At 47.1% G+C, this 12,292-nt stretch overlaps 1 protein-coding gene across 1 annotated transcript in view; it reads right to left on the bottom strand.

Moving 5' to 3' along the window:
• Positions 204-12,292, bottom strand: part of LOC110436431 — a 112,079-nt gene continuing 99,990 nt past the window's right edge. Inside the window, exon 6 of the mRNA XM_021463530.1 lies at positions 204-516. Coding sequence (XP_021319205.1) covers positions 204-516 — 313 coding nt within the window. The remainder of the gene's footprint in view (positions 517-12,292) is intronic.

Genomic DNA, 12,292 nt, shown 5'->3' with positions numbered 1-12,292 from the left:
GCGCGCTCCACCCTCGCAGCCTCCTCCGTCTCCGCGAGCTCCTCGTGGCCAATAAAGTGGTCCCCGCGTTGGCGCCACACGTAGACGTGCTGGCGGCCTTCACGGGGATGACCCTGGACCTCCTCCACATCGTCGTCAGAGGCCTCCTGGGGCTCCTCGTTTGCCGCACTACCTCTGGCTGCGGTTGAGGGCATTACTGGTCCCTAGCCTAGGCCAGAGGAGCCCACGGGCGAAGAAGCCCCTGCTCGGGGCGGCGTCAACACCCTCCCTTCTTCGGCTGGAGGAGTTGGGACTCTGCTCTCCTCCTCTACAACAGTACTCGGGGGAGGGACCCTTGCTGCCTCCTCATCCCTCGGCTGAGTGCTCGTCGCAGCACTTGCCGGGGCAGATTGGTCCTCGGCGCCCGCCGCCGCTGCAGGTAGCTCTGTGACCTGTGGCGCGGCGTCTTCAGCGGTGGCAACAGGAGCGGCCGTCCCCTGCTCCGAGGCCTGGTCGGGGTTGACGTCCGACGCCGCGCTACATAATAGAGGGATATTTTCAACAACAGTTAAAAAAAATCGCCAAAATACGTAAGTCGAACACTTACAGGTCCGAGCGACGGTGGGTCGTGGTGAACCTCCTCCTTGCCCGGCCGGTCGACACCTGTGCCCCCATCTCCACAGCGCGAGGCGCAGGAGGGTCGCCGGCCACCCGATCAGCAGTGGTCGGCACGCTGTCCGGACGGCTATGAGGCCTCCGGACCAACGATGGTGTGGCCTCCTCCTCCTCATCGTCGTCGTCGGTAATCCGAACGAACCGACGACGCTTTGGCGCTCGGCTGCTCTCTGCTGGCAGCGTCGGCGCCGGCGATGGATCCGCCGCCATTGGCCTTTTCCCCGCCACTCTTTCCTCAGTGGTCGGGACGGGGCGGGCCTGGTCTTCCTCACTGCTGGTGTAACGAGTACACCGAGCAGTGTCTTCCTCCGGCGGATTTTCTCCCGCAGGATTCTCCATTCCAGGTGCCAGTGATACATACACTGTGCACCGGTCGACATCTCCGATCTGCAAAAGTAACAAAGATAAGTCAGCAGCAGACAACATACGGATGCTAAAGCGAAGTAATCAATAACATACCTTAGGCGCTGGTCGCCCCAACTTGAAGGCTTGCACCCGATCACTGCCACGGATGAAGCCTCCGTCCGCGAAGTTGAACAGCTCGTTCAACAGCTGCTGTACCTCCGCCTTCTCCAAGATCTCAGGTCGCATCCTGGTCGGGTCCACGCTTCTGGCACACTCGTACGCCGAGTGCACCCTCTTCTGGCAGGGCATCACCCGACGGCACACGAAGTTGCCGACCACGCCTAGCCCGTCCAGACGCGACCAGTCGATCAGCTGCATCAGGTCTGCCACTTGACTGTCGTACTCTGGGCGATCGGTCCAGCTCACCCTCTTCTCGGGGATGTATCCCACGTCGCAGAACGTGGAGCTGCCCGGTTCCTCTCTGATGTAGAACCACTTCCTGTACCATTCAGTCAGAGAAGTGTTCTAGGGGCAGTGCAGATAGCGGTTCTTCATCCCGTCGCGAAGGTTGAGGTATACTCCACCTGCAACCTTAGAGCCTCCAACTGCCCCCTTCTTTCTCAAACAAAAAAGATAGCGAAAGAGATCGAAGTGCGGTTCTATGCCTACATAGGCCTCGCACAAATGGATAAAAGTTGAAATAAGAAGGATTGAGTTCAGGTGCAGATTGCAAATCCCGATCTCAAAATACAAAAGAAGACCCTGAAGAAAAGGGTGAACAGGCACCCCAAAACCCCTCTTAACGAAATCTTCAAACACGACGATCTCACCGGCGCGGGGGTCGGGGTAGCTCTCCCCCTCCGGTGCCCTCCAGCCGCCGAGCTCCGGGCTGTGCAGTAGCCCCATATCGACGAGGTCACCGAGGGACTTGGCGGTGCTGCGGGATTTCTTCCATTCTTTGGCCATCAGCTCGGACCTCTTCTTTGAATCGCTCTTCGCCATTGGAGGTGCAGAGGTGGATTCGAGTTTGGAAGGTGTAGATGATTGAAGGAGGCAAGAGTGGAAGGCTTGAAGGCAATGGCAGGGTAAGCAGTACAGGGGGAACTGTCGAGCTCTTATAACCCAAAACTTCACCCCTCCCACTTCCCGCATCCTCGGGAAGTGGGCGGGCCATACGGCGGATGCGGCGTTTCGGTTTTCAATGATCATCGACAATTAATGCGGCGGAGTTTTCGTACAAATTGATGGTTTCCTTTTCTCAAACCGCGCAAAGGGCGGCCGTACAGTTGCCAGGCGCAACTTTTCATGCATCCATCTGACATCCCGTCAGGAGGTCTCGTCACGTCAACTTTTTCTGGAAAAATTTTTTCAAAACAAGGAGACAAATATGGCAGAGAGTCAACAATCCAGGGACTGCACCGACCACCGAGCACTTGATGCTCGGGGACTGGTCGACCAGTCTATTAACTCGGAACTTCAACGACTGCACCGACCACCGAGCGCTTGATGCTCGGGGACTGGTCGACCAGTCTATTAACTCAGAACTTCAAAGACCGCACCGACCACCGAGCACTCGATGCTCGGGGACTGGTCGTCACATTTGTTGAGACTGCTCCGACCACCGAGCGCTTGCTGCTCGGGGACTGATCGCTTAGTTTATTGGTTTGGAAATCAGCAAGCTAAAGAGTTCGCCGACCATTGTACACCCGGGGACTGGTTGACCAGAGCGTCGAACTGCAAACTCCATGGTAAATGAGCATGGGATGCTTTGGGACTGGATAATTTTGGTTTTTTAAGACCTTGCTACAAGGTTCATACTTCGCCTTCCACCAAGCTCGGGGACTACATCAGTACGATGCATCTAGCGATGCATCCCACATACAAAGCAGCTTTGGAGATTCTTCTTTGGACCCTGGCACCACGTGACTACGTCACCTGCTACCAGGCTCGGGGACTAAGTGGGCACACTTCACCTTGCGGTGAATTTGCTTGTTTCGTTGATGGACTGTACTTTTGAAAAAGTAAAGTGGGCACACTTCACCGAAAAAGAAATATTTTTTCTCGAGAGCACCATGCATTCTTCGAACAGTTGGCTTCTTTGATGATGAAGTTAATCGGACGCCTTTAGATTTGTTCAAACTGTTGTCGCAACTATTTGGGAAACTTTCATAATGATTGAAGATATTAAGTTTCATTGGTCAAAGAAGCTCAAGACGGCGTGTTACTTCACAATACATGGTGCTCGGGGACTAGCTGTGGGGGTATAAACCCCTATACCCATACGGCTAGACTTGGGCCAGGAGGCTTGGCCCATTACGAGACAAGCTCAAGGTTTGATCCGACAGCTCAGAGTTTCGCGCAAGGAAACAAGACGTGGAGATCAAACAGGATTCTAGTCGGTTAGAATAGGAAATGATATCGAACTACCTATGGCAATTGTAACCGACTAGGATTAGTTTCCAGATCTGTAACCCTGCCCTCCGGACTATATAAGGAGAGGCAAGGGACCCCCCTAGGACATCATATTCTCTCAACACAAATCAATACAACCAGACGCAGGACGTAGGTATTACGCCAACTCGGCGGCCGAACCTGGATAAAAAGCTTGTCCGTGTCTTGCGCCACCATCGAGTTCGTAGTTTGCGCACCGTCTACCGATAAACTACTACCGTGGGTATACCCCAAGGTAGACTGCCGACCAGCTTTTGTCGACAACCATACTCAAAGAAAACATTTTTGATGCACCCAATGGTACTCCTAGCTGAAGAGGCTCAAGTGGAAGCTCGGTTCGGTCTATTTGGAGATAGTGCTAATCTTGATGCAAGATAGTCGCACGGTTTGCATGGAGCGTACCATATGCTCGGAAATCAATTTGGACGCACCTGATGGAACTCTTAGATGACATGTGTCATATAGAATCTCGTATTGGTCTATTTGGAGACAGTGTTAGTTTTGGTGCAAGATATTGCATGGTTTATGCCTAATGCACCATAGGCTAAGAAACCATTTTGGACGCACCAATTGGTACTGCTAGGTGAAGAGGCTCAAGTGGAAGCTTGGTTCGGTCTGTTTGGCGATAGTACTAATCTTGATGCAAGATAGGTGCATGGATTGCAAGGAATGTCCCAGATGCTTGGAAATCAATATGGATACACCCGATGGTACTCCTAGATGAAGTGTGTCATATGGAATGTCGCTTCGGTCCGTTTGGAGACAATATTAGTTTTAGTGCAAGATAGGTGCACAGTTTGCGCCTAATGCACCATGGTCTAAGAAACCATTTTGGACACACCTGTTGGCACTCCTAGGTGAAGAGGCTCAAGTGGAATCTCAGTTTGGTCTATTTGGAGATAGTGCTAGTGTTGATGCAAGATAGGTGCATGCTTTGCATGGAACATACCATATGCTTGGAAATCAATACCATACGCACCTGATGAAACTCCTAGATGACGTGTGTCATATGAAATCTGGCTTTGGTCTATTTAGAGATAGTGTTAGTTTCAGTGCAAGATATATGCACGGTTTGTGGCAAATGCACCATAGGCTAAGAAACCATTTTAGAAGCACCCGATGGTACTCCTAGGTGAAGAGGCTCAAGTGGAAGCTCGGTTTGGTCTATTCAGAGATATTGCTAATCTTGATGCAATATAGGTGCACTATTTGTGTGGAACATATCATATGCTTGGAAGTCAATTTGGACACACCCAATGAAATTCCTAGATGACGTGTGTCATATGGAATCTTGCTTCGGTCTGTTTAGAGACAGTGTTAGTTTCGGTGCAAGATAGGTGCACGGTTTGCGCCTAATGTGATGTGTGTCACATGGAATCTAGCTTCGGTCTGTTTGGAGACAGTGTTAGATTCAGTGCAAGATAGGTGCACGGTTTGCGCCTAATGCACCATAGGCTAAGAAACGATTTTTGACGCACCCGATGGTACTTCTAGGTAAAGGGCTCAAGTGAAAGCTCAGTTTGGTCTATTTGGAGATAGTGCTAATCTTGATGCAAGATAGGTGCACGGGTAGCATGGAATGTACCATATGCTCAAAAATCAATTTGGATGCATCCGATAGAACTCCTAGATGACGTGTGTCGTACGGAATCTCACTTTAGTCCATTTTGAGATAGTGATAGTTCTGGTGTAAGATAGGTGCACGGTTTTCGCCTAATGCACCATAGGCTCACAAACCATTGTGGAAGCACCCGATGGTACTCCAAGGTGAAGAGGCTCAAGTGAAAGCTCAGTACGGTCTGTTTGGAGATATTGCTAATCTTCTTGTAAGATAGGTGCACGGTTTGCATGGAACATACCATATGCATGAAAATCAATTTGGACGCACCTGATAGAACTCCTAGATGATGTGTGTCATCTGATATCTCGCTTTGGTCTGTTTGAAGATAGTGTTAGTTTCGGTGCAAGATGGTGTATGGTTTGTGCCTAATGCACCATACTCTAAGAAGATATTGCACGGTTTGTGCCTAATGCACCATACTCTAAGAAACGATTTTGGACGCACCCGATGGTACTCCTAGGTGAAGGGGCTCAAGTGAAAGCTCGGTTTGGTCTATTTGGAGATAGTGCTAATCTTGATGCAAGATAGGTGTATGGTTTGCGTAGAATGTCCCATATGCTCTGAAATCAATTTGGATGCACCTAATGGAACTCCTAGATGACGTGTGTCATATGGAATCTCACTTCAGTCCGTTTGGAGACAATATTAGTTTCAGTGCAGGATAGGTGCACAGTTTTCGCCTAATGCACCATAGTCTAAGAAACAATTTTGAATGCACCTATTGGTACTCCTAGGTGAAGAGGCTCAAGCGGAAGCTCGGTTCGGTCTGTTTCGAGACAGTGCTAACCTTATTGCAAGATTGGTGCATAGTTTGCATGGGACATACCATATTCTTGGAAATCAATTCGGACGCACCCGATGGAACTCCTAGATGACATGTGTCGTATGGAACCTCGCTTCGGTCTGTTTGGAGACAATGTTAGTTTCGGTGCAACATAGATGCACGGATTGTGCCTAATGGACCACAGGCTAAGAAATCATTTTGGATGCACCTATTGGTACTCCTAGGTGAAGAGGCTCAAGTGGAAGCTCGGTTCGGTCTATTTGAAGAGGCTAATCTTGATGCAAGATAGTTGCATAGTTTGCATGGAACATACCTTATGCTCAGAAATCAATTTGGACGCATCCGATAGAACATCTAGATGGCGTGTGTCATATGTAATCTTGCTTTGCTCCATTTAGAGAAAGTGTTAGTATCGGTACAAGATAGGTGCACGGTTTGCGCCTAATGCACCGCAGGCTAAGAAACCATTTTGGACACACCCGATGGTACTCCTAGGTGAAGTGGCTCAAGTGAAAGGTCGGTTCAGTCCATTTGGAGATAGTGCTACTCTTGATGTAAAATATGTGCACAGTTTATATGGAACGTATCATATGCTAGAAAATCAATTTGGACGCACCTGATGGAAATCCTAGATGACGTGTTTCATATAGAATCTCGTTTCGGTCCATTTGGAGACAGTGTTAGTTTTGGTGCAAGATAGGTGCATAGTTTGTGCCTAATGCACCATAGCCTAAGAAACCATTTTGGGCGCACCTGTTGGTACTCCTAGATGTAGAGGCCCAAGTGCAAGCATGGTTTGCATGGAACGTACCATATGCTCAGAAATCAATTTGGATGCACCCGATGGAACTACTAGATGACGTGTGTCATATGGAATCTCGGTTTGGTCTGTTTGGAGATAGTTTTAGTTTCGGTGCAAGATAGGTGCACAGTTTGTGTCTAATGCACCATAGTCTAAGAAACCATTTTGGACGCACCTGTTGGTCCGAGGTGAAGAGGCTCATGTGGAAGCTCGGTTCGGTCTATTTGGTGATGGTGCTAATCTTGATGCAAGATAGGTGCACGGTTTGCATGGAACGTACCATATGCTCAGAAATCAATTTGGACGCACCCGATGGAACTCCTAGATGACGTGTGTCATATGGAATCTCGCTTTGGTCCGTTTGGAGATAGTGTTAGTTTCGGTGCAAGATAGGTGCACGGTTTGCGCCTAATGCACCATAGGCTAAGAAACGATTTTTGACGCACCCGATGGTACTTCTAGGTAAAGGGCTCAAGTGAAAGCTCAGTTTGGTCTATTTGGAGATAGTGCTAATCTTGATGCAAGATAGGTGCACGGGTAGCATAGAATGTACCATATGCTCAAAAATCAATTTGGATGCACCCGATAGAACTCCTAGATGACGTGTGTCGTACGGAATCTCACTTTAGTCCATTTAGAGATAGTGATAGTTCTGGTGTAAGATAGGTGCACGGTTTTCGCCTAATGCACCATAGGCTCACAAACCATTGTGGAAGCACCCGATGGTACTCCAAGGTGAAGAGGCTCAAGTGAAAGCTCAGTACGATCTGTTTGGAGATAGTGCTAATCTTCTTGTAAGATAGGTGCACGGTTTGCATGGAACATACCATATGCATGAAAATCAATTTGGACGCACCTGATAGAACTCCTAGATGATGTGTGTCATCTGATATCTCGCTTTGGTCTGTTTGAAGATAGTGTTAGTTTCGGTGCAAGATGGTGTATGGTTTGTGCCTAATGCACCATACTCTAAGAAGATATTGCACGGTTTGTGCCTAATGCACCATACTCTAAGAAACGATTTTGGACGCACCCGATGGTACTCCTAGGTGAAGGGGCTCAAGTGAAAGCTCGGTTTGGTCTATTTGGAGATAGTGCTAATCTTGATGCAAGATAGGTGTATGGTTTGCGTAGAATGTCCCATATGCTCTGAAATCAATTTGGATGCACCTAATGGAACTCCTAGATGACGTGTGTCATATGGAATCTCACTTCAGTCCGTTTGGAGACAATATTAGTTTCAGTGCAGGATAGGTGCTCAGTTTTCGCCTAATGCACCATAGTCTAAGAAACAATTTTGAATGCACCTATTGGTACTCCTAGGTGAAGAGGCTCAAGCGGAAGCTCGGTTCGGTCTGTTTCGAGACAGTGCTAACCTTATTGCAAGATTGGTGCATAGTTTGCATGGGACATACCATATTCTTGGAAATCAATTCGGACGCACCCGATGGAACTCCTAGATGACATGTGTCGTATGGAACCTCGCTTCGGTCTGTTTGGAGACAGTGTTAGTTTCGGTGCAATATAGATGCACGGATTGTGCCTAATGGACCACAGGCTAAGAAATCATTTTGGATGCACCTATTGGTACTCCTAGGTGAAGAGGCTCAAGTGGAAGCTCGGTTCGGTCTATTTGAAGAGGCTAATCTTGATGCAAGATAGTTGCATAGTTTGCATGGAACATACCTTATGCTCAGAAATCAATTTGGACGCATCCGATAGAACATCTAGATGGCGTGTGTCATATGTAATCTTGCTTTGCTCCATTTAGAGAAAGTGTTAGTATCGGTACAAGATAGGTGCACGGTTTGCGCCTAATGCACCGCAGGCTAAGAAACCATTTTGGACACACCCGATGGTACTCCTAGGTGAAGTGGCTCAAGTGAAAGGTCGGTTCAGTCCATTTGGAGATAGTGCTACTCTTGATGTAAAATAGGTGCACAGTTTATATGGAACGTATCATATGCTAGAAAATCAATTTGGACGCACCTGATGGAAATCCTAGATGACGTGTTTCATATAGAATCTCGTTTTGGTCCATTTGGAGACAGTGTTAGTTTTGGTGCAAGATAGGTGCATAGTTTGTGCCTATTGCACCATAGCCTAAGAAACCATTTTGGGCGCACCTGTTGGTACTCCTAGATGTAGAGGCCCAAGTGCAAGCATGGTTTGCATTGAACGTACCATATGCTCAGAAATCAATTTGGATGCACCCGATGGAACTACTAGATGACGTGTGTCATATGGAATCTCGGTTTGGTCTGTTTGGAGATAGTTTTAGTTTCGGTGCAAGATAGGTGCACAGTTTGTGTCTAATGCACCATAGTCTAAGAAACAATTTTGGACGCACCTGTTGGTCCGAGGTGAAGAGGCTCATGTGGAAGCTCGGTTCGGTCTATTTGGTGATGGTGCTAATCTTCATGCAAGATAGGTGCACGGTTTGCATGGAACGTACCATATGCTCAGAAATCAATTTGGACGCACCCGATGGAACTCCTAGATGACGTGTGTCATATGGAATCTCGCTTTGGTCCGTTTGGAGATAGTGTTAGTTTCGGTGCAAGATAGGTGCACAGTTTGCGTCTCATGCACCATAGTCCAAGAAACCATTTTGGACGCACCTGTTGGTCCGAGGTGAAGAGGCTCAAGTGGAAGCTCGATTCAGTCTATTTGGTGATGGTGCTAATCTTGATGCAAGATAGGTGCACGGTTTGCATGGAACGTACCATATGCTCAGAAATCAATTTGGACGCACCCAATGGATCTCCTAGATGACGTGTGTCATATGAAATCTCGCTTTGGTCAGTTTGGAGACAGTGTTAGTTTTGGTGCAAGATAGTTGCACAGTTTGCGTCTAATGGCTCTAAAAAAAGTTTGCGCCTAATGCACCATAGTCTAAGAAACCTTTTTGGATGCACCTGTTGGTACTCCTAGGTGAAGAGGCTCAAATGGAAGTTCAGTTTGGTCTGTTTGGAGATAGTGCTAATCTTGATGCAAGATAATTGCATAGTTTGCATGGAATGTGCCATATGCGCAGAAATCAATTTGGACGCACCCAATGGAACTCCTAGATGACGTGTGTCATATGGAATCTTGCTTCGGTTTGTTTGTAGACTTTGTAAGTTTTAGTGCAAGATAGGTGCATAGTTTGCGCCTAATGCACCATAGTCCAAGAAACCATTTTGGACGCATTATTTGGTACTACTGGGTGAAGAGGCTCAAGTGGAAGCTTGGTTCGGTCAGTTTGGAGATAGTGCTAATCCTTATGCAAGGTAGGTGCATAGTTTGCATGGAACATACCATATGCTTGGAAATCAATTTGGATGCACCCGACGGAACTCCTTGATGACGTGTGTTATATGGAATCTCGCTTCGGTCCATTTGGAGACAGTGTTAGTTTTGGTGCAAGATAGGTGCACAGTTTGCACCTACTGCACCATAGCATAAGAAACCATTTTGGACGCACCTATATGTACTACTAGGTGAAGAGGCTTAAGTGGAAGGTTGGTTTGGTCTATTTGGAGATACTGCTAATCTTGATGCTAGATACGTGCGTGGTTTGCATGGAACATACCATATGCTCAGAAATCCATTTGGAGGCACCCGATGGAACTCTTAGATGATGTGTGTCATATGGAATCTCGCTTTGATCTGTTTGGACATAATGTTAGTTCTGGCGCAAGATAGGTGCACAGTTTGTGCCAAATGCACCATAGTCTAAGAAACCATTTTGGACGCACCTGTTGGTACTCCTAGGTGATGAGGCTCAAGTGGAAGCTTGGGTTAGGTCTGTTTGGAGATACTGCTAATCTTGATGCAAGATAGGTGCATGGTTTGCATGGAATGTACCATATGCTTGTAAATCAATTTGGATGCACCCAATGGAACTCCTAGATGTCATGTGTCATATGTAATCTCGTTTTGGTCTATTTGGAGATAGTGTTAGTTTCGGTGCAAGATAGGTGCACGGTTTGTGCCTAATGCACCATACTATAACAAACCCTTTTGGACACACCTGATGTCCTCCTAGCTGAAGGGGCACAAGTCAAAGCTCGGTTTGGTCTGTTTGGAGATATTGCTAATCTTAACGCAAGATAGGTGCACGGTTTGCATACCATATGCTCGAAAATCAATTTGGACGCACCCGATAGAACTCTTAGATGACGTGTGTCATATGGAATCTCACTTTGGTCCATTTGGAGATAGTGTTAGTTTCGGTGCAAGATAAGTGTACGGTTTGCGCCTAATGTACCATAGGCTCAAAAACCATTGTGGAAGCACCTGATGGTACTACTAGGTGAAGAGGCTCAAGTGAAAGCTCGACACGATTTGTTTGGAGATAGTGCTAATCTTCATGTAAGATAGGTGCACGGTTTGCATGGAACATACCATATGCTTGAAAATCAATTTGGACGCACCCTATAGAACTCCTAGGTGATGTGTGCCATCTGATATCTCACTTTTTTGTTTGGAGATAGTGTTAGTTTGAGTGCAAGATAGGTGCATGGTTTGTGCCTAATGCACCATACTCTAACAAACCATTTTGGATGCACCCGATGTGCTCCTAGCTGAAGAGTCTCAAGTGGATGCTCGGTTCGGTTTGTTTGGAGATAGTGCTAATCTTGATGCAAGATATATGCACGGTTTGCATGAAACGTACTATATACTCGGAAATCAATTTCGACACACCCGAAGGAACTCATAGATGACGTGTCTCATATGAAATCTCGCTTTGGTCTGTTTGGAGATATTGTTAGTTTCGGTGGAAGATATGTGCACAGTTTGCGCCTAATGCACAATAGCCTATGAAACCATTTTGGACGCACCTATTGCTACTCCTAGGTGAAGAGACTCAAGTGGAAGCTTGGTTTTGTCTGTTTGGAGATACTGCTAATCTTGATGCAAGATAGGTGCACGGTTTGCATAGAACATACCATATGCATGGAAATCAATTTGGATGCACACGACAGAACTCCTAGAGACGTGTGTCATATGAAATCTCACTTCGGTCCATTTGGAGATAGTCTTAGTTTCGGTGTAAGATAGGTGCACGGTATGCACCTAATGCACCATAGGCTTAGAAACAGTTGTGGAAGCACCCGATGGTACTCTTTGGAGACAGTGTTAGTTTCGGTGCAAGAAAGGTGCACGGTTTGCGCCTAATGCATGATAGGCTAAGAAACAATTTTGGACGCACCCAATGGTATTCCTAGGTAAAGGGGCACAAGTGAAAGCTTGGTTTGATTTCTTTGGAGATAGTGCTAATCTTGATGCAAGATAGGTGTAAGGTTTGCATGGTGTATACCATATGCTTGAAAATCGATTTGGATACACGTGATGGAACTCCTAGATGGCGTGTGTCATATGGAATCTTGCTTCATCTGTTTGGAGACAGTGTTAGTTTCAGTGCAAGATAGGTGCACGGTTTATGCCTAATGCACCATAACCTAAGAAACCAATTTGGACGCACCCGATTGTACTCCTAGCTGAAGAGGCTCAAGTGGAAGCTCGGTTTGGTTTGTTTGGAGACAGTGCTAATCTTGACGCAAGATAGGTGCATGATTTGCATGGACATACCATATGCTCAAAAATCAATTTGGACGCACCCGATAGAACTCCTAAATGATGTGTGTCA

The sequence above is a fragment of the Sorghum bicolor genome, chromosome 6, assembly GCF_000003195.3.
Source record: "Sorghum bicolor cultivar BTx623 chromosome 6, Sorghum_bicolor_NCBIv3, whole genome shotgun sequence".
Taxonomy (NCBI): Eukaryota; Viridiplantae; Streptophyta; class Magnoliopsida; order Poales; family Poaceae; genus Sorghum; species Sorghum bicolor.
This window is presented reverse-complemented; position numbering and strand designations above follow the sequence as displayed.